The following is a 23273-nucleotide window of genomic DNA, read 5'->3' on the forward strand; positions in this document are numbered from 1 at the left end:
ACTGTTTGGAATATGTCCACTTTGAGAATCAGGTGCTCAACATTAAAAGTTTATATTTATTTACTTATTTATGGCATTTTATCCCACATTAAACCTGAATTAGGGTGTTTTGTGGCTCTACATGAGAATTGTGATGTTATGATCCCTTGTTTCATATTGTTGACGGTCTGCATTTTCCGTATGGGTGGTATATTGGTGTATTAGGTTCTGCCCAGTGTAATATTTATGGTACATTAAGGTTCTGTGTGTGCTTTTGCACAAAGTTGTGCATAGTGTTTTGCAGTTGAGCAATTGTGCTTAGAATATGCTTTGAGCAACCAGTTTATTCTTTGACATATGATACATATCTAATATCTAAATTTAATAAAAGGTATTAATTGTGACTTATTTTTATTTATTTATTTTTTCTGTGTGTTATCAGACAATTATGGATTTAAGTTCCACCCCTGGCCCCACCCCTAACCCGCCCCCTTTAGCCTCCCCAAACAGTTGGACCACCGACCGCCTATGCCCAGGATCTGAAGCTACCTGCAAACTTTTCACTCTGTTCACTAGAAAAAGCTGACAGAGGGAAAAGTATATTATTACCTGCCCAAAAGGTATGACATTTCGAGATAGACAACAACACATCAAGCTGTGTATTTTCACAATGATTTTAAGGAAAAATATTCACAGATAAAGCAGATGAAAATCTTAGCAGGTCCTTTTTTCCCAGGGCTCATTTCAAAGGGAAAATACTCAGACTTAATGTGAGAGAATTAGTAAAATATCATCAGGTTGTATTTGGAGTTCACGTCAGTGACCCACCAAAATTAAAACTGTCAACTCTGTCTCATAAAGGAACTAAGTCAGGATGCTACTTATAAGCTTTGTCCAACAAATGAGGGAACAGTTGTGAAGGATGGATGATGATATGGGTTAAAGATTTCTACAGTTACAAGTCCCCCGATCACAATGTCCCCATCCCTATGGTAACCTGGTCGTAGCTCTGTTGAAAGGTAGTTTGCAAGTGTGCACTGACACTCAGCTGTCTTCCACAGGATGTCACAAAGCATCAATAGAAGCAGAAACAGATGAGCTTCCATCTTTAACGATGTGAACCAGCTTCTACCGTGATAATGTTTGCTCTTCCTGCTGCAAATGTTATAGCTGGCCATAGTAGGGGATACTGTATGGTTCCTGATGGTGCTAGCTAATTAAATATTAGAATGATGGTCGAAAACGTATTAAACTGCAGTGAGATAGACCTGTGCAATTACACACAAGAAGGATGAAGAAAGACAGCAACATTGTAATGCTTATGGTGAGGTGATCACTCTATTTCTAGCTGAGCTCCAACGCCTGTGAGGACATCATGTGGTCTCTGTTGGGCCCTACTGCTCAGAGGTTCAGCCTTAAGGGATATCTACTCCTGACAGTTTCATTTACCATAAAATATTTCTTTTAAATATAACCTTATGGATCCTTTGTCTTCATTGACTTTGAGACAAATATCAATTTGATTGGAATGCTTGTGTGGACCACAACACACACTGTAATACAGTTAATGGTAACACATTATGTAACATGTATTATAACCAGTGCATTTTTTCTAGCGAAAAAGGTGCTGGTAGTAAAATGCCAGGCCAACCTTCAGGGGTGGGGTGATCACTGAGGGACCCACCCCACAATAGCTAGGCCTCCTGCAACCAGTCACAGAATCTAGGAGAAGATAGAATTGGTGTGTAGCGCCTGAGCTCTTTCATTAATACTTGGGGAACATGGGTCAATTTTAGCAGACAATGGAAAAGGTGCTGGTATTCAGTACCCTCAAGTACCTCCTCAAAAAAAGCCCTGATTATAACAAATCCACTCTGCATAGTTAATGTGTCTATACTGCTTTGGATACATCTGAGATTCCAGTTAGAGTGAGACTGATACAAAGTATCTCTCCAGGACAGTCTATTGGGTCCCTTTCTTGGTGATCCAGCACCTTGAATAGCAGAGCACATCTGATCCCTATTACTACCATCCTGCACCCCATCTTTCTCAACTTTAGCCACAAAGGCTTTGTAATAATTAAAATAAATATGCTTGATGCAGATTTATTCCACTGGCCTAAGGTAAAACATAAAGCCACCGAGGTCCCCCATACTACCAGATTCTGTCCTACTACTTATATAGATAATGGCCTTGACTTTATGGATTACGTTAAACATCAGTGTCAACTTTTAATTTAAGCCAGTTATCATGCTGACTGGTTATTGAACCTCCATAAGTACTTGAAGAGATAATGGAACAATGGTCAGGCTGCTTCTTTATCTCCACCACAGTCTACACCAAGAAACTGTGGATGAGAAGCCTAATTGTTAGCTGACTGGGCTGAGAACCCAGGGAAACATAGAAAATGTAGGCAAAGACTATCCAGCTTATAATCGAAAGACAAAAACGCCTATATTGTGACCTAAATCGGGAGATAGGCGTTTATCTCCCAAAAACGAATAACGCGGTATAATCGAAAGCCAAACTTGGACGTTTTCAACTGCACTCCATCGCGGAAGCGTACAAAGTTGACGGGGGCATGTCGGAGGCATGGTGAAGGCGGGACTGGGGCGTGGTTATCACTCGAACAGAGATGGGCGCCTTTCGCCGATAATGGAAAAAAGTATGCGTTTGTAGCTGGAATTTAGGGCACTTTTCCTGGACCCTGTTTTTTAACGAATAAGGCCCCAAAAAGTGCCCTAAATAACCAGATTACCACCAGAGAGAATCGGGGATGACCTCCCCTGACTCCCCCAGTGGTCACTAACCCTCTCCCACCACAAAAAATGATGTTTCAGAACTTTTATTTTCACCCTCAAATGTCATACCCACCTCCCTGGCAGCAGTAAGCAGGTCCCTGGAGCAGTTGTTAGGGGGTGCAGTGGACTTCAGGCAGGTGGACCCAGGCCCATCCCCCCCTACCTGTTACAATTGTGCTGCTTAATGCTTAGTCGTCCAACCCCCCCAAACCCACTGTACCCACATGTAGGTGCCCCCCTTCACCCCTTAGGGCTATAGTAATGGTGTAGACTTGTGGGCAGTGGGTTTTGAGGGGGATTTGGGGGGCTCAACACACAAGGGAAGTGTGCTATGCACCTGGGAGCTCTTTTACCTTTTTTTTTGTTTTTGTAAAAGTGCCCCCTAGGGTGCCCGGTTGGCGTCCTGGCATGTGAGGGGGACCAGTGCACTACAAATCCTGGCCCCTCCCAAGAACAAATGCCTTGGATTTATTCGTTTTTGAGCTGGGCGCTTTCATTTTCCATTATCACTGAAAAAGAAAAACGCCCAGCTCACAAATTGTCGAATAAAACATGGACGTCTATTTTTTTCGAAAATACGGTTCGGTCCGCCCCTTCACGGACCCGTTCTCGGAGATAAACACCCATGGAAATAGACGTTTTCGTTCAATTATGCCCCTCCACATGGCCTATGAAGTCTCCTCTTGCATACCATCTACTCTCCATATCACTCCCTTAGAGAACCTATGTACTTGTCCCAAGCTTTCTTAAATTCAGATACTGTTTTGATCTTCACTGGGAGGCTGTCCCTCAAATTCACCATGCTTTCCCCCTTATACAGTATCTGCCCCTCTCTCTTACCCTTTTTCCATGTTCCCATTAATGCCCCACATTTTCCTCTTTCCAACTTTCTCTCTCAGGTAACTTAACTTAGCCTAATCTATCGCTTGGCTGCTGAGCACCATATACAGTCTCTATCAGCATATCAAGCACTTTCAAAACTCTCAGACTGACATTTTCTCCCTCTTGATGTTGTGCACTGTAAGAACAGTGTATTGTCCAGTTATGGAAGTCCAAGGTTCAGTTCCAGATAATTTCCCTGATTTGACAAGTTGCACATATTCATTAAAAAAAACATTTTTTAAAACACATTAAGAATTTTTTAACATATGTTAGAAGAATGTGTGTGGAAAAAATATGTCTTACCTGATAATTTTCTTTCCTTTAATGACAACCAGAGACAGTGTAAAGCAGTGATAGTGCTCCTGTGCTGGTAAATGTGCTTGATGGAGAGGGAATAGCTATGAAGAGATGCAGTGATTTTAACAAGGTCTTAAGCGAGTAAAACATTGATGATAGGAAAACTGATCTGATTTACTTTTACAAAAAGCCATTTTTACTAATATTTGTAAGTGAGCCATTATCATTGGTCACTCCAGAAGCTATTGAAAGAATCTCTTTAAAGACTCTGGGTGAATCATCAATAAGATCTTATATGTGAGCAACTATCATTTGTAAATAATTTTTGGAAGTAAGATTTTTTAAAAACACCCTGAGGTATAACAAAAATCAAACAGAGCTGGACTGCAGTTGACAGTGAATATTTGTTAGTAAGGAAATAACTCTCAGCATAGGCATTGCCACCCCTAAATCAGCACATTTCCCTCACGAGTCCAACATTGTCAGTGACCTAAATAAAAATACTCAGGACTAGTGATCTTCACATCCTGGAGAATCGCCACACAAACAAAAACACCTTCTGCTTTAAATGAAGCATTTGGCAGTGAAAGGAGTGTCAGCTGGTCATGCTGTGATAATCACAATTTGAATAATCATTTATAGTGAGATCTTTTCTTGTATGCAGTTTTAAGTGGGAGGAGGGGGTAGCAGCACCACTGGTGGGAAATATGGAGTTTGTGATATAGAACTTGAGCTTCAGGGTTTATATTGAGAATCCGGACTTCAATCTGATCCTCGCCCACCCATCACCACCACAACCATCATCATGTAAGTGAGCTTGCCCTGCCTGTGCCCAGGGGAGTTAGAAATGGAAATTGAATAGGATTCAGCCAACAGGACGGCTGTGGGGGTGACGCGCTGGAAGATAGCTTTAGTCACAGAGATTCTGGATAGCCAATATGAAGGCAACAGAGGCAGAGAACTGGTAGGCAGCTCTAATCACAGATAATATGGGAAGGATTCAACCAATGGGAATACTGTGCAGTTGGAACACTGAGAGGTAGCTGTACTTTCTTAGACTGTAGATAGGATCTAACCAAAGGAAAGGTGTGTGTAGAGGAGGAGGGGGGCGAAGGCTTGAAGACAGCTCTAGTCAGTGGCATCAATGGAAAAGCTATAGGGATGGAGCACTGGAAGGCTGCCTACCCACAGAAAAGGGAAGTAATTTGCGCCATGCTGTAGAAATGAAGTTTCTACAGGTGGTAGGAAACATAAGAGAACTGATGCAAAGCAATTCCAACAGCTGCAGTGTACAAACACTGATTCACAGCAGTTATGGAATTGCACTTCTAAATAGTCTTCTCCTTTCATTTTCTCTGTTGATCAGAGACATGTAGAGAGTAAACAAAGATATAAATACATACAGACATACTAATATGCCCTCTCACACACAGATACCTACGTACAAGCATTTCGCACAGTGGTACAAGATTTTGTCTATCTTTCATTTGACTACTGTAATTCTCTTTCTCTTGGTCTTTCTAAAAGTGACTTGTGGGTCCTATGAGTGGCCCAAAATGCTGCTGCTTGCCTCATTACTGGATGTCCACGCTTTCAGCAAGTCGCACCGTTTTTAAAACAACTTCACGGGTTGCTTATTATTTGGTGAATACACTTTAAAATTCTATCATTGATTTTTAAAATTCTTGTTGATAAGGCTCCATCATTTTTAGCTGCCACTTTGAAGATTTATGTTCTTCCCTGCTCTTTGCGCTCCAGCGACCAGGCTGTGCTCGAGATTCCAAGCTTCTGATGCATCAGGCTTGATGTATATAGAGAGTCAGCATTCATGGATGATGGTCCATCTGTGTGGAATTTATTGTCATCAGATTTCAAACATATTGGAGTAGATTCTATAAATCATGCCTAAAAATTCAGTGCCGAAATGAAATTCGCTTAAGTATATTCTATAAAGTGCACCTTAATTTAGGTGTACTTTATACAATAAGCCTAAATATCCACATGGTTTATAGAATATGCTGCGCATCAGTCCACACGACTAAATTTAGTCACGGCCAATTACTTTGAGAAAAACCTGGTGTCAATCCTGACGCCTAAATTACGTGCGGAACAGATGTATTCTATAACAACACGCATATATTTTAGGAATGTCCATGACTCACCCATGGCCATACCCCATTTTCAACTACGTGACTTAGAATTAACACACACCATGTTACAGAATACGCTTAGCAGATGGTGCACATAAATTCTAATTAATGCCAATTAGTGCTTATAATTGGTTCCAAACATAATATTCTATAAAAACGTATCTATAGTTATATTTTATTCAGTCACATTTGACTGTCCAGAATCAGTACCTAGCCAGTTACAGTAAATGCCTGTTAGTGACTAGTGGATAGGCGGTTATATCAAATGATAAACGGCTATCCGCCGATTTTTGGCACGTGATTGTCACTTAACTTCGGCAGCCGTGTTTAGCCTTGTGCAACCCTGGTATATCTTTGGCCAGCACCGAATGTGCGAGTTAGCTGCCATGGCTTGAAAATAAGCCTCTGTAAGTTTTATGTACATAATTCCTGCACCAGGACACACACATGCCGACTCTAAGGCTGGAGTAAGTGCCTGGTGTCTAACGTATGAGCATGTGCATATCTGGTTATGCTCCTTTTCTACGCCCATGCCAAGCCTTCTTTATAGATAAGGCTCCTACTAGACAGGGCTGTGGAATCAGAGTCAGAAGCAATTTTGGGTGGGGTCAGTTGTTAAAAATGTACCGACTCTAACTCCTGCTTTAAAATAGAACAACATTATAATATATAGTAAATTTATCATTTTACATATAGATAGATAAAGATATATAGATATATCTTTGTCCTGGATCTACAGTATTGGTCAATACCAAAGTTCCCAGGTTCTTCAACAGAGGGAAAGAATGCAGTTCAGAAGAAATAGATGCTCTTCTTCAACCTTGACCAGTGACAGCGTTTCTCTGTCTTTCATCCTTGGCCCATGATAGGGAGGGTCCTTCATAGGGTCTGTCGGTATCCAGGTCGGGTGCTTCTGATCATTCCAGATTGGCCTTGAAGGCCTTGGTATGCAGATGTGGTTTGCTTACCAGTAAACAGCCCTTACCGTCTTCCTTTTTGCCCAAACCCTCTGATGCAGGGACCAATCCAGATGGAGGATCCATCCCTATTTGGTCTTACAGCCTTTCTCCTGAAAGGTCCGATTTGAGGAGAAACAGTTACATTTAAGAGATCATTGAATCTCTGCTTCAAGCGAGAAAGAGCTCTACCTCTATGCCTCTATGGCTTATGCTAGGACCTGGAAGCTTTTTGAATCTTGGTGTTCAGAATGGGCAGTGTCTCCCTTTCATGTTTCATTGCTACACATCTTGGACTTTTTGAAGGATGAGCTTAAGAAAGGTCTCTCCTAAAACTCACATACAGTGCAGGTAGCTTGTTATCAGGGTCAAATTCAGAGTTCCTCTCTGGCCACGCATCCTGACATTCTTCATTTTCTAAGGGGGGGGGGGTGAATCATCTCAACTACCCCTTTTCCCCCTTGACCTGCATAGAATCTTAATATGGTTCTTCACTCTCTTCAGAGTGTGCCCTTTGAGCTCCTTCAGAAGGAATGGCTCAAGGACCTTACCTTGAGAACCATATTTCTCATGGTAATGACTTCTGTTCAGCAGATTTCTGAGCTTCATGCACTCTTTGTCACGGTCCTTTCCTGTATTTTACTGAGGTTGGTGTCTCCATTTATACTGTGCCTTCTTTTCCTCCTAAGGTGGTTTCTGATTTTCATGTCAGCCAGCCATTGTTTCTCCCTTCTTTAACCAGGGAGGACTCTGGAAAGTTCTTTAATTTGTTGCATTTGCTTGATGTCCGCCGGATGTTTCTTCAGTACCCTAAAGTCAATGCTGGTCAGATCATCTTTTTGTGCTGTTCATAGGGCAAAATCAGGAGAATGCAGCCTCAAAGTTGACCATTGCTCGGTGGATTAAGGAGTTCATTGTTTCAGCTTATGTTTTTTATGGGAAAAGAACCTTCACCTTCCCTCAGGCTCATTCTGTTAGGGCTGTTTCCATGTCCTGGGCGAAGGCTCCAGTTTACTGTTGATCGGCTGCATGATCCTCTTTGCATACTTTTTCCAAACACTATCAATTGGACATTTCAGGACGTTCTGATGCAACGTTTGGGGTGCTGGATCTTTCTGCAGTTGGTTTTGCTTCCTGTCATGCCTGAGGACTCCTTTGCTACATCCCAACAAGTTTCTGGATTCATCTACTGTTGATGGCAATGACGGACAAATTATGTCTTACTTGATCATTTTCTTTCCTTTTGTCACAGCAGATGAATCCAGAATCTTACCCTCTTTTTCTCTATTTGCCTAGGAGGGGAGTATTGTGCTGTCATTGTTTAATGTTCAATCTTCAGTTCTGTGAGGAAGGAGAAATGTTGCTATACTAATTTCCTTTGGCTTTGTTATGAGGCACACTGACCGAATAAGGAGCATCCCATCCTATAAGGAGTTCAGTTCTGTTGTCCTCTATCTCCACCTGCTAGTAGATGGTCAAAACTCACAAATGTCTGGATTTATCAACTATGACTAAAGGAAAGAAAATTATCAGGTAAGGACTTAATTTTCTCTCTGTTCACAGAAAAGGGCTTTTATAAAAAATACCCCATCATACGTTGCATAAAATATCATATGATGACAGGAAGATTATTCACTTGTACAAGACATATGTGTAGGTATGTTTAAGATCATAGTTCAGGCATAGTCTGGGCGGAGTCCATTGCTCATGTGCGGTGCCTTCCTGTCCTATGTGCGAGTGCTATAAGTACAAGAATATAACTTGGAGAAGAGGGAGGAAAAGTATGTGAGAATACGTATCTTGCTATCCTCGGAGCACAACTACTACAGGTTTCTCCAAGGACAAGCAGGGTATCCATTCTCACATGTGGAATCCTTAGCTACCAGGCTCACTGGAACATCCGCACCAATGACAAGTCCAAAAAAAACAGCAGAGCTGGTCCAGGAATGAAGGAAACAAACAAGGGATCTCAAATACATTTTTATTGAAGTATAGCCCTACAGCCTTCATGAGGGATCATCAATATTTGCCTAACTGAGCACAAGTCCATACATATATTTATATTTGCTCACACCTTTTTCAGTAGTAGCTCAAGGTGAGTTATATTCAGGTACACGGGAAGGTTCACAATCTAAGTATGTATCTGAGGTAATGGATTGTTAAGTGACTTGGCCAAGATCACAAGAAGCAGCAGTGGGATTTGAACTGGCCCCCTCTGGATTGCAAGACCAGTGCTCTAACCACTAGGCTTCTCCTCTGCTCCTACCTACTTCTGAAATCGCTTTTAATATTGGCCCCAGTAACTTTAACTACGGATATAAGAGCACACATTTTTTCACAGAGACTTTTGTGCATCGGAGCCTTGGTGCTTATAACTCTATTTCTCTTTTCTTCACGTATTTTCCCTGTCTACATTATGGAGTTCTTTTCTTTTTAGCACTTTTACAATTATTGTAAACTGTTTTGCAGGCAACACGCCTCACTGGTTATGTGCAGGCAAAGTACAGATGTAATAATCTGTATGTTAGAGCGGAGCACTGAATTTCAGCACACAGTCTTCTAATGCATGTGCCAAAAAGGTACTTTTACTCCCTAATAGAATGTAAAGTACTGCTGCATTTGAAAAAATGTGCAAAGACAGAAAAACAGCGCACACCACGTTCTGAAGCATACGGGCGTGATTGTCTCTCTTCCTGTCAGACGTCACCATTTTTCCAGAGGGAGACAAAAAAAGAGCACATTGCAGATACCTAATGGGGGGGGTGACCTGCTTCCGGCCAGTTGGGGTGAATTGGCCTACCTCAGCTGAAGTAAAGATTGTGCTGTAAAGGAGAAGGAAAGTGTGGTAGATTGTGGAATGCCCTCCTTGCGAGAGATGGTGGAGATGAAAACGGTAATGGAATTCAAGCATGAGTGGATAAACACAGAGGAATCTTGTTTAGAAGGAATGGATCTACGGCATCTTAGTGGAGATTGGGTGGAGACGCCAGTAATTGGAGAGTAAAACCAATGCTGGCGGACTTCTACAGTCTGCGCCCTAATCGTGGCTGAATAGATATGGATAGGGCTGGAGTGTAAATTTTAAGGGCTTCAACATTAGCTCAAAACTTTTAGTACAAGAACAGTGCTGGGCAGACTTCTATGGTCTGTGCCCTGAGAATGACAAGGACAAATCAAACCTGGTGTACACATAAAGTATCGCATACCATGTAAAATGAGTTTATCTTGTTGGGCAGACTGGATGGGCCATTCAGGTCTTTATCTGCCATCATTTACTATGTTACTATAAAAAAAACTGCAAAATGTAGGGCATTTTTACATTGGCACAATACCTAATTTAGTGGATTGACATGTGGTTTATATGTCAACTTTGTTACTCTTTAGCGATTAGTTCCCTGAGTATATTTCACCATGAAATCCCTACTGCATCAGGTGAAAAGTTAGCAGAAGAAAATCAAACATAAAACACTTTGTCAACGGATAGCGAACTCATTACATTGGCCCCTAAGGACTAGATTCTATATATGAAATTTGTGCAATCTATAAACTACGCCTAAAATTGCTTGCAGTTAAAGAATACACCAAGCGCCCGTCCATGTGATGATATTTGTCACAGGTATTAATGTCAAGAATAAAAGCTGTTAAGTTCGGTGAGGAGCGGATGTATCCTATATTACTGCACACAGATATTAGAAACGCCTACAACCAGCCCATTCTACGCCCATGGCCAAGCCTCCTTTACCATTCTGGCCCTTAGAATTTAAGAGTAGAACTTTACAGAATACACTTGGCAACTTCTGCGTGTTAATTCTAATTAATGCCGATTTGTGTCAATAATTAGCCTGTAAAGTGGCAATTACGGTCGCATTATACAGAATCCGGGGTAAATGTCTGGGACTGACTTAGGAATAATGTCAGGAAATATACTTTTCACAGAGAGGGTGGTGCGTATGTAGAATAGACTTTCGCGGAAGGTGGTAACTTACCAGCTTATTTCAAAAGAGAAGGGCGCCCATCTTCCGACACCAATTGGGAGATGGGCGCTCTTCTCTTAGGTGTGGCCAAATCGGCATGGAAAGCCGATTTTGGCTGCTCTCAACTGCAGTCCGTCGCAAAGCAGACAAAGTTTAAGGGGGCATGTCGGAGGCGTAGCGAAGGCGGGACTGGGGTGTGGGTAAGAGATGGGCGCTCCGGGACGATAATGGAAAAAAGAAGGGTGGCCCTGATGAGCATTTGGCCGACTTTACTTGGTCCATTTATTTTCAGGTCCAAGCCTCAAAAAGGTGCCCAAACTGACCAGATAACCACTGGAGGGAACGGGATCACCTTCCCGTATCCCCAGTGGTCACCAACCCCCTCCCACCCTAAACAAAAAAAAATTTGTGAAACATTATTTTGCCAACCCTCAAATGTCATACCCAGCTCCATCACAGCAGTATGCAGGTCCCGGGAGCAGTTTTAGTGAGCAACTGCAGTGCACTTCAGGCAGCCAGACCCAGGCCCATCCCCCTACCTGTTACACTTGTGGTGGTAAATGTGAGCCCTCCAAAACCCACCCGAAACCCACTGTACCCACTGTAGGTGCCCCACTTCATCCCTAAGGGCTATGTAGTGGTTTACAGTTGTGGTAGTGGGGTTGGGGGGGGGTTTGGGGGGCTCAGCACCCAAAGTAAGGGAGCTATGCACCTGGGAGCTTTTTCTGAAGTCCACCGCAGTGCCCCCTAGGGTGCCCGGTTGGTGTCCTGGCATGTGAGGGGGCCAGGTGCACTACGATTGCTGGCCCCTCCCACAACCACATGCCTTAGATTGGCTGTTTTTGAGATGGGCGCGCTCGTTTCGATTATTGGCGAAAACCGAGTTCACCCATTTCTAATGTCGACCTAAATGTTGGAATTTGGGTGGCCCGGACCATATTATCAAAACAAAAGATGGGCCCCATCTTGTTTCGATAATAGGGTCAGCGCCGCCCTTTCGTAGTCCCTTAGAGATGGGCACCCCATTCGATTATGCCCCTCTTAGTAACATAGAAAAATGATGGCAGACAATGACCTAAATGGCTGTGACCTGATCGTAGCTGGACAGATTTGGATGGACTGTAGCAGGGGTGTAGCCAGACCTTGCGGAAAAGGGGGGCACATTTTGGTATGCCACCCTGCTACCTCACCACCCCTTACCCCAGTGAGTTGCACACTGCAAATACCTTGCTGGCGGGGTGAAGTTTTCATTCAGGCCAGTCTCCTGGCGCCTCCGGCATTGTCTGCCCTGCTCTCTCTTCCCCTCATGTCCTGCACTCTCCTGTTAGTGAAACTGAGCATACCCTCCAGCAAAACCAGGAGCCCAGAAGAATTTGGGGAGCCCAGGCCCCTGTGGCCTCACCTAGCTACGCCACTGGACTGGAGTGGGGTTTCAGTGACAACTTCAGTAGTGGGAGAACGAGACCAGTGTCGGGCAGATTTCTACAGTCTATGCCCTGAAAGATAAATGAAGATGAAGTGTACATATGTAGAATCACATCATACCATTTGCTATGAGTTTATCTTGTTGGGAAGACTGGATGGACCGTACAGGTCTTTATCTGACATCATCTACTATGTTATAAGAAGCAGCACTAGGATTTGCAGCAGGCGTCCTGGTGGTCAGTCCATTGCCCCAGGTACAAAATAGTTACCTGTATATAATATGGAAACTGCTTTGATTGTAACCACAGAAAGGCAGTATATCAAATCCCATCCCCTTTCCTAACTAGCCCCAAGTGTTACCCCATTCAGTGAAGAATGACTCAGAAATGAATTTATTACAATAAAAAGATAATTACAACAACTTTATTTATTATTCACCAGTATATCTACTTAATGATATATAGAAATTGTGTATCTAATTTCAGTTATATTATAAAATATATGAAATTTAGGATGGTCGCAACCAAAGATACAGTTTCTGGGTAAAAAAAGGACATTCAACTTGGACTTGCCCATCAACTGAAAACAATATTAAATGAATAAATCCTTTATTAATAATTCTAGTTTTTTCTATATGAATTTTCTGCTGTTCCTTTCAGGTCTCAGCAGAATAATGTAGCACTTAGGGAAAAAGATACAGCCCAGGAGTCCAGCACTAGAAGCCAGGATAGCAAATATCTCCACTGCCACCACGTACTTGCCCTTGGTGCTCAGGTATGTTGGGATGAAGGAGATCCAGACACTGCAGAACACCAGCATGCTGAAGGTGATATACTTGGCTTCATTGAACCGGTCAGGGAGATTTCTTGCTAGGAAAGCTACGATGAAGCTGATACCAGCCAGAAATCCCATGTAACCCAAAACACAGTAAAATGCATGTATTGACCCTTCATTACATTCAGTTAGTATTGTTCCAATTTCTGATTTCATATTAAGATATGGGAACGGGGGAGCAGTGAACAACCAGACAAGACAAAGAACAGTTTGAATAAGGGAGCAGAAAAGGACTACAGAAATTGAGATCCTGGAACCCATCCATTTCCGGAGCTTGCTTCCAGGCTTGGTGGCATGAAAGGCCATGACCACAGTGGTGGTTTTTGCCAATATAGAGGAGAGAGCAATGGAAAAACTGATCCCAAAGGCAGTCTGTCGGAGAATACAGGTCATGTTGTCAGGGTGACCGATGAATACCAAGGAGCAAAGGAAGCAGAACATGAGTGAGATGAGGAGAATGTAACTGAGGTCTCGGTTGTTGGCTTTCACTATAGGGGTATCTTTGTAATGAATAAAGATCCCCAAAATGACAGTATTAATGAGAATTAAGAAAATACAGACAAAAGTCAAAGTTATCCCCAGAGGCTCTTCATAGGTCAGGAAGGATATCACTTTTGGGATGCAGGCATCCCTCTTCTGATTGGGCCATTGGTCCTCTGGGCATTTTGTACAAGTGTCTATATCTGAGAATGAAAATGATTTTCCCATTATCTCACAAATAGCAGTAGTTATAGGACAGTAACTTTTCCTTTATAGTAAAGCTTGTTTCAAAATGACAGTAGCAAAACATTAAACAAATAGGAACAATGAGAATTATCTTTTAGATGAACTTTCATCTGAAATGGATTTTTTTTAAGGATTCCAATGTCTTATCCAATCGGGGTGTGATTAGTTTTGCTAGCAGTATCCAGCGCATATTTTTGGATTAGACACAAGGTATTCCACTAGGACATGCGAAGACCCATTTTTCATAGAATACTGAGATTGCGATTGGGACATCCAGATCAGAATGTGCTCAGTTGTATTGATGTTTTGGAAAAGTCAGGAATGCATGCAAATTTGTTGACCCATGTTGGTCTTCAATGCCTGACACATTATAACATGAAATCACTCACCAGTTTGGCTGGAGACCTCTCCCTCAGGACAGGGGATACAGTCATAGCAGCAGACAGACTTTCCTTCCCTGGTTAATTTCCTGAACCCAGGAGGGCAACTTGGGCTGCATCTGAACTCTGGAGGTGTCCTGAGGATTGAGAAGACAATGATTAACTTGAGGTAATACTGATTATGACTTTTCAAATGCAATGTTACTTTTCTGTCTAAACATGAGCATTTTTTCCATTTAGTTTTTCAGCTCATTACCAAGCTATTCAGTTGAATATAGAGATCAGTATGAGCTCTATTTTGATTGGAAATATAAATAATATGAAGTAGGTTTGACCTGGAATCAGTCATTCAGGCTGATTGGGGAATGTTTTGAGCAATGTTTCTGTGCTGGTCACCCTTAATGGTTGATTAAAAGTATGAGAAATTACCTCTGCTTCCTCAAATAACTCTGAATTCTTCGTCCCCATCGTAAGGGGCTATGAGAAAAGGACTTTTAGGTGATGTCTTTTTAACCTAATTTTCTACCTCAATGACCGAATATTTCTTAATGGATTTGCTCACCATTGGTTATTACGTATATGTATTTTTGTTTCTTTAATCATTTAGCTAACAGAGTGAGTTTCATTCAGCTACACTAGGATTTTTTTTTTTAACTTGTTGAAAAATTTGTCTTGATCTGTAAAGGATGCAGCAAGAGTGTTCTAGGAGCAGGGCCTAATGTTATACAGATATCAATACTATTCAGGTACTGTCCAGATAACTCACCCATTGATAATAAATTACACTGCAAAAATAGCAGGTCTAACTTTAACACAAGACTATCTCTACTTCAGGAAGCAGGTGAAAGCTTGGCTCTTCAACCAGGCCTTTAATGAAAGAAGTAACTAACTTGTTACCTCACTCACACACACAAGGAATGATTCAGGTTGCAAATCCTGCAGCAGGACATGTTCATCCACTTCTACCCTAGCTGAGATAATATTTAACCATCTCTCTGACCTCATGTGCACCTTTCTTTAAATTAGTCGCCTTACTTTCTAATTCTTCGTACTCTCTTACCTATCCATATGTTCCGTCTTTGCTTATACCCTACACTGTCAATTAAAATGTTCTATTACATATTGTGCTGACATTGTAAGTAGTACTTTGTATTGTTATTTGAATATTTTTACTGCTGTAATTGTGTATTGACCAAGCAGGAAAGAGAAGAGGCTGATCAAAGCATGAATCTACCACTGGAGATGTTATGGAGAAACACTTTATTGATGCAAATATTAAGGGACCTGACATGGTCTGTGTTTCGGCGTATCGCCTATATCAGGGGTTACATGAATAATTCTTTAGAAAGGCTAATGATGCTGATTGACCATTAAAGCTCACAGTGGCAGCTGAAGTACAACTCTGGGTAAAGCAATATTGACCAAGAATGCTGAGAAGTCGAGTCCTATTTCAGTATTGATTAAAGACTTTTACTCCATTATCACATCTCCTTGAATGTTTGGAAGAGTCCTGTTGATCACGCTACTCCCTCTTTTGAAAATTCTCAATCCTCCATAAATCCAAATTAGGATTCAGACCGCAACACAGCACTGAAACGGTCGCAACCACTCATTTAACTCTACTTGCTGCTTGCCGTGGTCATATGAAGTTCAATTTCACTTCCTAGTTGCCAGCAGCCAATCAGCTGAATCAAAGTCAGCCCTATGACCTCCTTCCTCCAATTGCTTATGTTTGATTTATTCTTACTGTATACCACCTTGAGTGAATTCCTTCAAAAAGGTGGTAAATAAATCCTAATAAATAAATAAAATATTGTTAATTGATCTATTTAAAGTTAGGCTGGTGTATTCTGTGAGCTAAACTAATTTGAGAGCGGCAGATTCACCCAGAGATGGTTGTGACCCAGGCGGTGGGAGGAGGGAGCTAGTGCAGGTGGACCAGAGTTGTGTTCCAAGTGTCCGCAGGGTAGCCGGGGGCAGGTGGCTAAGTGTTTTGAGACAAGTGGTTTGCGTATCTGTGTTTAACCAAGGTTTGGAGAAGTTCCTGGAGGAAAGGTTCATTGTCTGCTATTGAGATAGACATGGGGAAGACACTGCTTGTCCTGGGATTGATAGCATGGAATCTTGGTATTATTGGGTTTCTGCAGGTACTTGTAACCTGGATTGGTCACTGTTGGAAGCAGGACACTGGGCTTGATGGACCATTGGTCTGCCCTTTTATGGCTATTCTTACGTTCTTAAAGATAGGCACTGAAATAATACATGCTATATGCCAGTATTCTTTAATGGGGCACTTTGCAGAATATTAGCTTAATGCACATTTCACACCTAACTTTGAATGTGAGGATTTATACCTGCTAAAGTCTGATGTAAATGCTGGCACCCAACTGATGGCAGTTAGGTGTACAAATGCAGGTATTCTATAAAATCACGTGTAATTTATGAGAATGCCCCTGACCTGTCCTGCCCTTCCATGGTCACGCCCCCTTTGGAGTTTTGAACTAAGGGTTGTATGGAGAAATGAGAGCAGTAAGGTAAGGAAAGGGGGGGCTGTCCCAGAGTGAAGGGCCTTAAATGCCAGTGCGATGAGCTTAAATTGTATTCAAATCTGACCTCGTTGAATGTGCTCTCCCACATGATCGCCTCTTCATAGATGGCAAATTCCTGATCTGGAGGAGCATAAGGGTTATAACTTCCAACAATTTCTTTAATCCGTGTCCCATCAGGTAGAATGACAATGTTGATAATATCATATCCAATGGCGAGATCACCATTCTCATCAAAAAAGATTTCCTCACCCAGTATGTTCTTAAAGTGGAGGTTCTTCAGATAATGATGAAGCTAATGAAAACAAGAGACATTTTTATTAGTGAAACTCACTGCAGTTATGAACTCCTAACTTCAAACACATTTTACGGACATGTTTTCATTTTGAAGCAACATTAGGGTAGAGCTTGTTTTTGAAGTTTATAAAACATGGCCTTCTTCCCCCTTAATTTTGTTTGTATATATTAAGAAACATTTTAGGCATAACATCAGTTAAATCAGTGAACATATATTGGTAGTTCACTATCAAATAGCAACAATTCCGCAATCAACATAGGTCTTTCTCGAATATGGCCAAAATAACTTTGCCTAAAGAAATTAAAAAAGGGGACACGACTACTCAAAGATGAACTTTAAACAACTGAGCCTCAACTGCCCAGGGCTGATTTCAAGTACCCGACCTGAAATAACGTTAAGAGTCCTCTTTATTTCATCTCCTAACATTCTGTTAGCAAATGTGGAGGGGCATAATCGACCGGGGCACCCACGTTTTCATGGGGGTGTCCTCGCAGGACAGCCCTGTGAAGGGGCGGGGAAACCTGTATTATCAAAACAAGATGGGCGGCTATCTTTGGTTTCGATAGTACGGTCGGGGATGCCCAAATCTCAGCATTTAGGTCAACCTTACTCTCCACAACTGTACACCACTACCATAGCCCTAAGGGGTGAAGGGGGGCACCTACATGTGGGTACAGTGGGTTTTGGAGGTCTCCCATTTACCACCACAAGTGTAACAGGTAGGGGTGCTGTGCCTGGGTCCGCCTGGCTAAGTGCACTGCACCCACTTAATCTGCTCCCGGGACCTGCATACTGCTGTGATGGAGCTGGGTATGACATTTGAGGCTGGCAAAAAATATTTTAAAGTTGTTTTTTTTTGGGTGGGAGGGTATTGGTGACCACTGGGGAAGTAAGGGGAGGTCATCCCTGATTCCCTCTGGTGGTCATCTGGTCAGTTCGGGCACCTTTTGAGGTTTGGTTGCAAGAAAAAATGGACCAAGTAAAGTCGGCCAAGTGCTCATCAGGGACACCCTTCTTTTTTCCATTATCAGCCCGAGTCGCTCATCTTTTAATCACTCCCCAGACCTGCCTTTGCTATGGTGCCGACACGCCCCCATGAACTTTGGTCATTCCCGCGATGGAAAGCAGTTGAGGGCGCCCAAGCAACTCTGAGAGAACGACACCCATCTCCTGATTTGTGTCGGAAGATGGGTGCCCTTCTCTTTTGAAAATAAGCCTGATAGTTGCACAGTTCCAGAAGAAACAATAGGCATGCCCCACAAACAACTTATCTGGTGAAGGATCTTATCATGCAGTCCTCAAAGCTTTTCTTTTATTCCAGCCCTTTAGCCATATTGTTTTCCAAACAGTGGCCAAGCCAGGTCACAAGTACCTGGTAGAAACCCAAATAGTGGCAACACTCCATATTACAAACCCCAGGGCAAGCAGTTGCTTCCCATGTCTGTCTCAATAGCAGACTAAGGACTTTTCCTCCAGGAATTAGTCCAAACCTATTGAAAACACAGATACGCTAACCACTGTTACCACATCCTCTGGCAAAGAGTTCCAGAGCTTAACTGTTCATTCAGTGAAAAAATATTTCCTCCTATCTGTTTAAAATTATTTCCATGTAACTTCCTTGAGTATCCCCTAGTCTTTGTACTTTTGGAATGAGTAAAAAATCAATTTACTTCTACTCATTCTACACCACTCAGGATTTTGTAGACCTCAATTGTATCTCCCCTCATCCGTCTCTTTTCCAAGCTGAAGAGCCCTAACCTCTTTAGCTTTTCCTCATATGAGAGGATTTCCATCCCCTTTATCATTTTGGTCACTCTTCTTTGAACTTTTTCTAATTCCGCAATACTCAAGGTGTGGACACACCATGGAGCGATACAAAGGGATTATAGTATTTTCGATCTTATTCACCATCCCTTTCTTAATAATTCCTAGCGTCCTGTTTGATTTTTTGGCTGCCACCGCACACTGAATAAAAGATTTCAGCGTATTATCTACAACAACACCCAGATCTTTTCTTGAGCGCTGACCCTCAAGTAACTGTGATTCGGATTATTCTTTCCGATGTGCATCACTTTGGCAGCCAGAGACAAATCCTATAACCCGACAAGGGCTCCCTGTTTCATAACACTCAATGTGGAAACTCAAACGTGTGAAACCATTCTTCCCGAGGGAAATATTTTGCAACTTGATACAATCAATGGTACTAAGCCATGTAGACTACTGCAATGGAATTTATGCGGGATCAGAACAACTCATAAAGAAACTTGAAACCACTCAAAACACAGCAGCCAGGCTTATATTTGGAAAAACGCAATTCGAAAGCGCCAAATCCCTCCGAGAAACACTACACTGGCTTCCAATCAAAGAACGTATTGCTTTCAAAATCTGCACCCTGGTCCATAAAATTATGTATGTAGTAGCCCCGGGTTACATGACAGACCTCATAGACCTACCAACAAGAAATACAATCAGATCAGCACGAACATATCTAAATCTCCACCACCCAAGCTGTAAAGGACTCAAATACAAATTAACTTATGCATCCAGCTTCTCCTACATCAGCACACAACTGTGGAACGCACTACCAAAAGCCGTGAAAACAACATACGACCACCTAAACTTCCGGAAATCACTAAAAACCAATCTGTTCGAAAAGGCATATCGCTTCGACCCAACCTAAATGCTTAAACCTTGCAACACAATGAAACCAAACGCGGAAGCAGACATTGCATAACTCTTCCTCTCTGTGATCCCCCAATGTGTCTATAGCACATGAACCTATTCGACTACAATAACTGTTTGTATTTGTTTCTCTGCTGGAGATGGCGAACGCCTCTACGGTACTATGAAAGCCACACAAAATATTGTGCAGGGAAAAAAATTAGAAAGAAAGGGGGAAGACTTCAGAAAAGTTGACACACAGCAAGACTGCTGGAAATGTTTCAGAAAGAAAAGTCACTGTGCTTTCTTCAATCATCAGTCTTAAAAAAACCCACCTCCCTTTGTGTGGAAATCTTTTTTTCACAAATTTTTTTTAAAGATATACTCAATATGCTTCAACAAAATTGTAGAGACTGAAAAAGAAAAAAAGACCACTTAGCTGGTTGCAGCATCGTGGGCAGGCATCAACACCAGGGATAAGGACACCGAGCTAGCAATCACTGCTCTAATGGATCTTTATAAAGTCATTCGATGAATCGGGCTGGCTCCCTGCTCAACACTCAGCTGCTGCACTGTTGAGCCGGGAGCCAGCGAGATTCATCGAATGACTTTATAAAGATCCACTAGAGCAGTGATTGTTAGCTTGGCGTCCTTATCCCGGGTGTGGATGCCTGCCCATGATGCTGCAACCAGCTAAGTGGTCTTTTCTTCTTTTTCAGTCTCTACAATTTTGTTGAAGCATATTGAGTATATCTTTTAAAATTTTTTTCTGAAAAACAGATTTCCACACAAAGGGAGCTGGGGGGGGGGGGAGGGGGGAGGTTTAAGACCGATGACTGAAGAAAGCACGGTGACTTTTCTTTGTGAAACAATTCCAGCAGTCTTGCTGTGTGTCACCTTTTCTGAGGTCTTCCCCCATTCTTTCTAATCTTTTTCCCTGCAGAATATTTTGTGTGAATAGACTCACTCCTTTATTACTGTTGTATTGTACAAGTTTGAGGTGAGTCTCCCCCTCTTTTGTCTGTTACCTGGATACAAATGTAATAAATAAATAAATAAATAACCTGCTTCAGGAGAAGGTAATCTGGGCAATCATATACCATATACCATCACTTCTTTCTGAAAATATCATTCTTCTAACATAGGATATTACCTTCCATGGCAGAAAATCTAAAAATCTCTCACTTTCTGCACTCCACAGGGTCTTATTTCCAGAAACTGAAGTGACCATGTCATGCAGTGCATTTGCCAGGCCGTACACAGCATTGTAAATGTTATAACTATCCCCAGAATTTATTGAGTCACACTGTGAGAAGTAAAATAATGTTTCATCACTGCTGCAGGATCTTTGGATGCTCTTGGGGCACTGGTTGTTACACAGGTCCTCCCACCACATCTGTATGTATGAATCATTTGGAAACATGGCAGGATTCGCCTCACGGACAAATTTGTGAAAGCTTGGAATAGTCTTCTTTGCAACAGCAAAAGCTAAGGTGTTTTTTCTATCAACACTGTATGAGGGGAAGAAAAATCCCCATTCTTCTGTGATGATCCAGACCTTTCCAGGTGCTTCCCAAATGGTTGTATGTCTTATAATCTCTCTGTAGTCTTTATTACAATACAAAATAATCACTTTAGTTGAATATGTACTGAAGGTGTCGAAAATATCTGTTTCTTGAACCCTGAGTGAACGGGATTGATGTAAGGTTTCTATGAATTCAATGCAACCTCCACTCTGCTCAATTCCTTCTCTGAGGATTTGCACAGCCCTTATGCTGTTTTCATCATCAAATGCAATGATACTGACCCAGGTCCAGCCAAAATGCTTCAATAGTTTGACTATTGCAGCACAGATGTGCAGCTCACTGGGAACAGTCCGGTAGAAATAAGGAAACTTAGCCATATCGCTCATGACAAGATTGCCTGAGGTGTAACTTATCTGCTGAAAATAAAAGATTGAATTTATCAGCACCTTTGTCATGAAAAGGTCATATTTCATTCACATGTCAAATACTTAGAGCATAGTAATATGTAATTTATCTTTAAAATCGAGCGTGGCATCAGAAGATTGGAGGGTGGCCAATATAATGCCGATTTTTAAAAAGGATTCCACAGCTGATCCAGGAAATTACAGACATCAGTGCCTGGCAAAATGGCAGAGACTATTGTAAAAACGCACAAAATCAAGCCATTGGGATGTAGGAAGATCCAGCTTTCTTAGTAGACTGGCCACACAGACATCCCAGGAGAGCAATGGGACACACTAGGGGGCACTGCAGTGAATTTCAAATAAATGCTCCCATGTACACATCTCACTGTTGCGCCCTTATCCTGTCTGCTGAGACCCCCAAAACCCACCACCCCCAATTGTACACCACTACAATAGCCCTAAGGGTGAAGGGGGCACTTATTCATGGGTATAGTGGGTTTTGGAGGGCTCACAATTTCCACCAGAAGTGTAACAGGTAAGGGGAGGTATGGGCCTGGGTCCACCTATCTGCAATGCACTGCACCTACCACTAGACTATTCCAGGGACCTGCATGCTGCTCTAATGGACCTCAGGCTGGTACAGAGGCTGGTAAGTAATGTTTTTAGTCAAATTTTTGGGAGGGGTTTAGTGACCCCTGGGGGAGTAAGGGGAGGTCATCCCTGATTCCCTCCAGTGGTCATCTGGTCATTTAGAGCACATTTTTGTGACTTAGTCGTTAACAAGTCTAGACCAAAACGTGCAACTTATAGCCCTGAATGTTTTTGTTTTGTTCCATTATGGCAGAAAAATGTCCATGTGTTAGGAATGCCCAGATCCCACCCTTAACCCACTCCTGAAACACCCCCTTGTGATTTGAATGCACTTCTGATGGACTTCATAGAAAAACATCTAAAAATTGGTTTCAAAAATAACACTTTGGATGTTTTGTGAAAAAAATGCCCAAAAGCAGATTTATGCTATTTTTTGGATGTTTTTCTTTTTTGAAAATGAGCCCCAAAACCAACATGGATTTAGTGAAGGGAAATCTTGCCTCACCAATCTACTACATTCCTTTTAAGGGATGAACAAATGTGTATAAAGGTGAGCCGGTCAATATTGTGTATCTGGATTTTCAAAAGCCATTTCGCAAAGTACCTCATGAAAGACTGCAGAGGAAATCGGAAAGTCATGGGATAGGAGGTAGTGTTCTATTGTGGATTAAAAACTGGTTAAAAACATAGAAATCAGAGTACGGCTAAATGGTTACTATTCTCAATGGAGAAGGATAGATAGGGTTTCCCAGGGGTCTGTACTTGGACTGCTGCTTTTTAACATATTTATAAATGATCTAGAGATGGGAATAACTAGTGAGGTAACTCAATTTACTGATGACA

At 42.0% G+C, this 23273-nt stretch overlaps 1 protein-coding gene and 1 pseudogene across 1 annotated transcript; both read right to left on the reverse strand.

Moving 5' to 3' along the window:
* LOC115464724 overlaps nt 1-7628 on the reverse strand; it is a 57323-nt pseudogene extending 49695 nt beyond the window's left edge.
* Nucleotides 7629-13094: 5466 nt separating this feature from the next.
* Nucleotides 13095-21812, reverse strand: LOC115464725 (vomeronasal type-2 receptor 26-like). Its single transcript, XM_030195082.1, has 4 exons — nt 21063-21812; nt 17016-17245; nt 14414-14535; nt 13095-13981 (listed from the first exon to the last, which is right to left on the reverse strand). Exons 1-4 carry the CDS (start codon nt 21810-21812, stop codon nt 13095-13097), a joined length of 1989 nt encoding a protein of 662 aa, XP_030050942.1.
* Nucleotides 21813-23273: the final 1461 nt, after the last annotated feature.

The sequence above is a fragment of the Microcaecilia unicolor genome, chromosome 3 (assembly GCF_901765095.1).
Source record: "Microcaecilia unicolor chromosome 3, aMicUni1.1, whole genome shotgun sequence".
In the NCBI taxonomy this organism is placed as follows: Eukaryota; Metazoa; Chordata; class Amphibia; order Gymnophiona; family Siphonopidae; genus Microcaecilia; species Microcaecilia unicolor.

What these genes read in the sequence shown, in the direction of transcription:
- LOC115464725 (XM_030195082.1), bottom strand. Translation starts at nt 21,812, where the DNA reads ATGGCTAAGTTTCCTTATTTCTACCGGACTGTTCCCAGTGAGCTGCAC. An exon ending in TAGATTTTCTGCCATGGAAG is followed by an intron (nt 17,246 to 21,062) that starts GTAATATCCTAT and finishes TGTTTTCATTAG; the next exon opens with CTTCATCATTATCTGAAGAA. An exon ending in GAGAGCACATTCAACGAGGT is followed by an intron (nt 14,536 to 17,015) that starts CAGATTTGAATA and finishes CCTCAGGACACC; the next exon opens with TCCAGAGTTCAGATGCAGCC.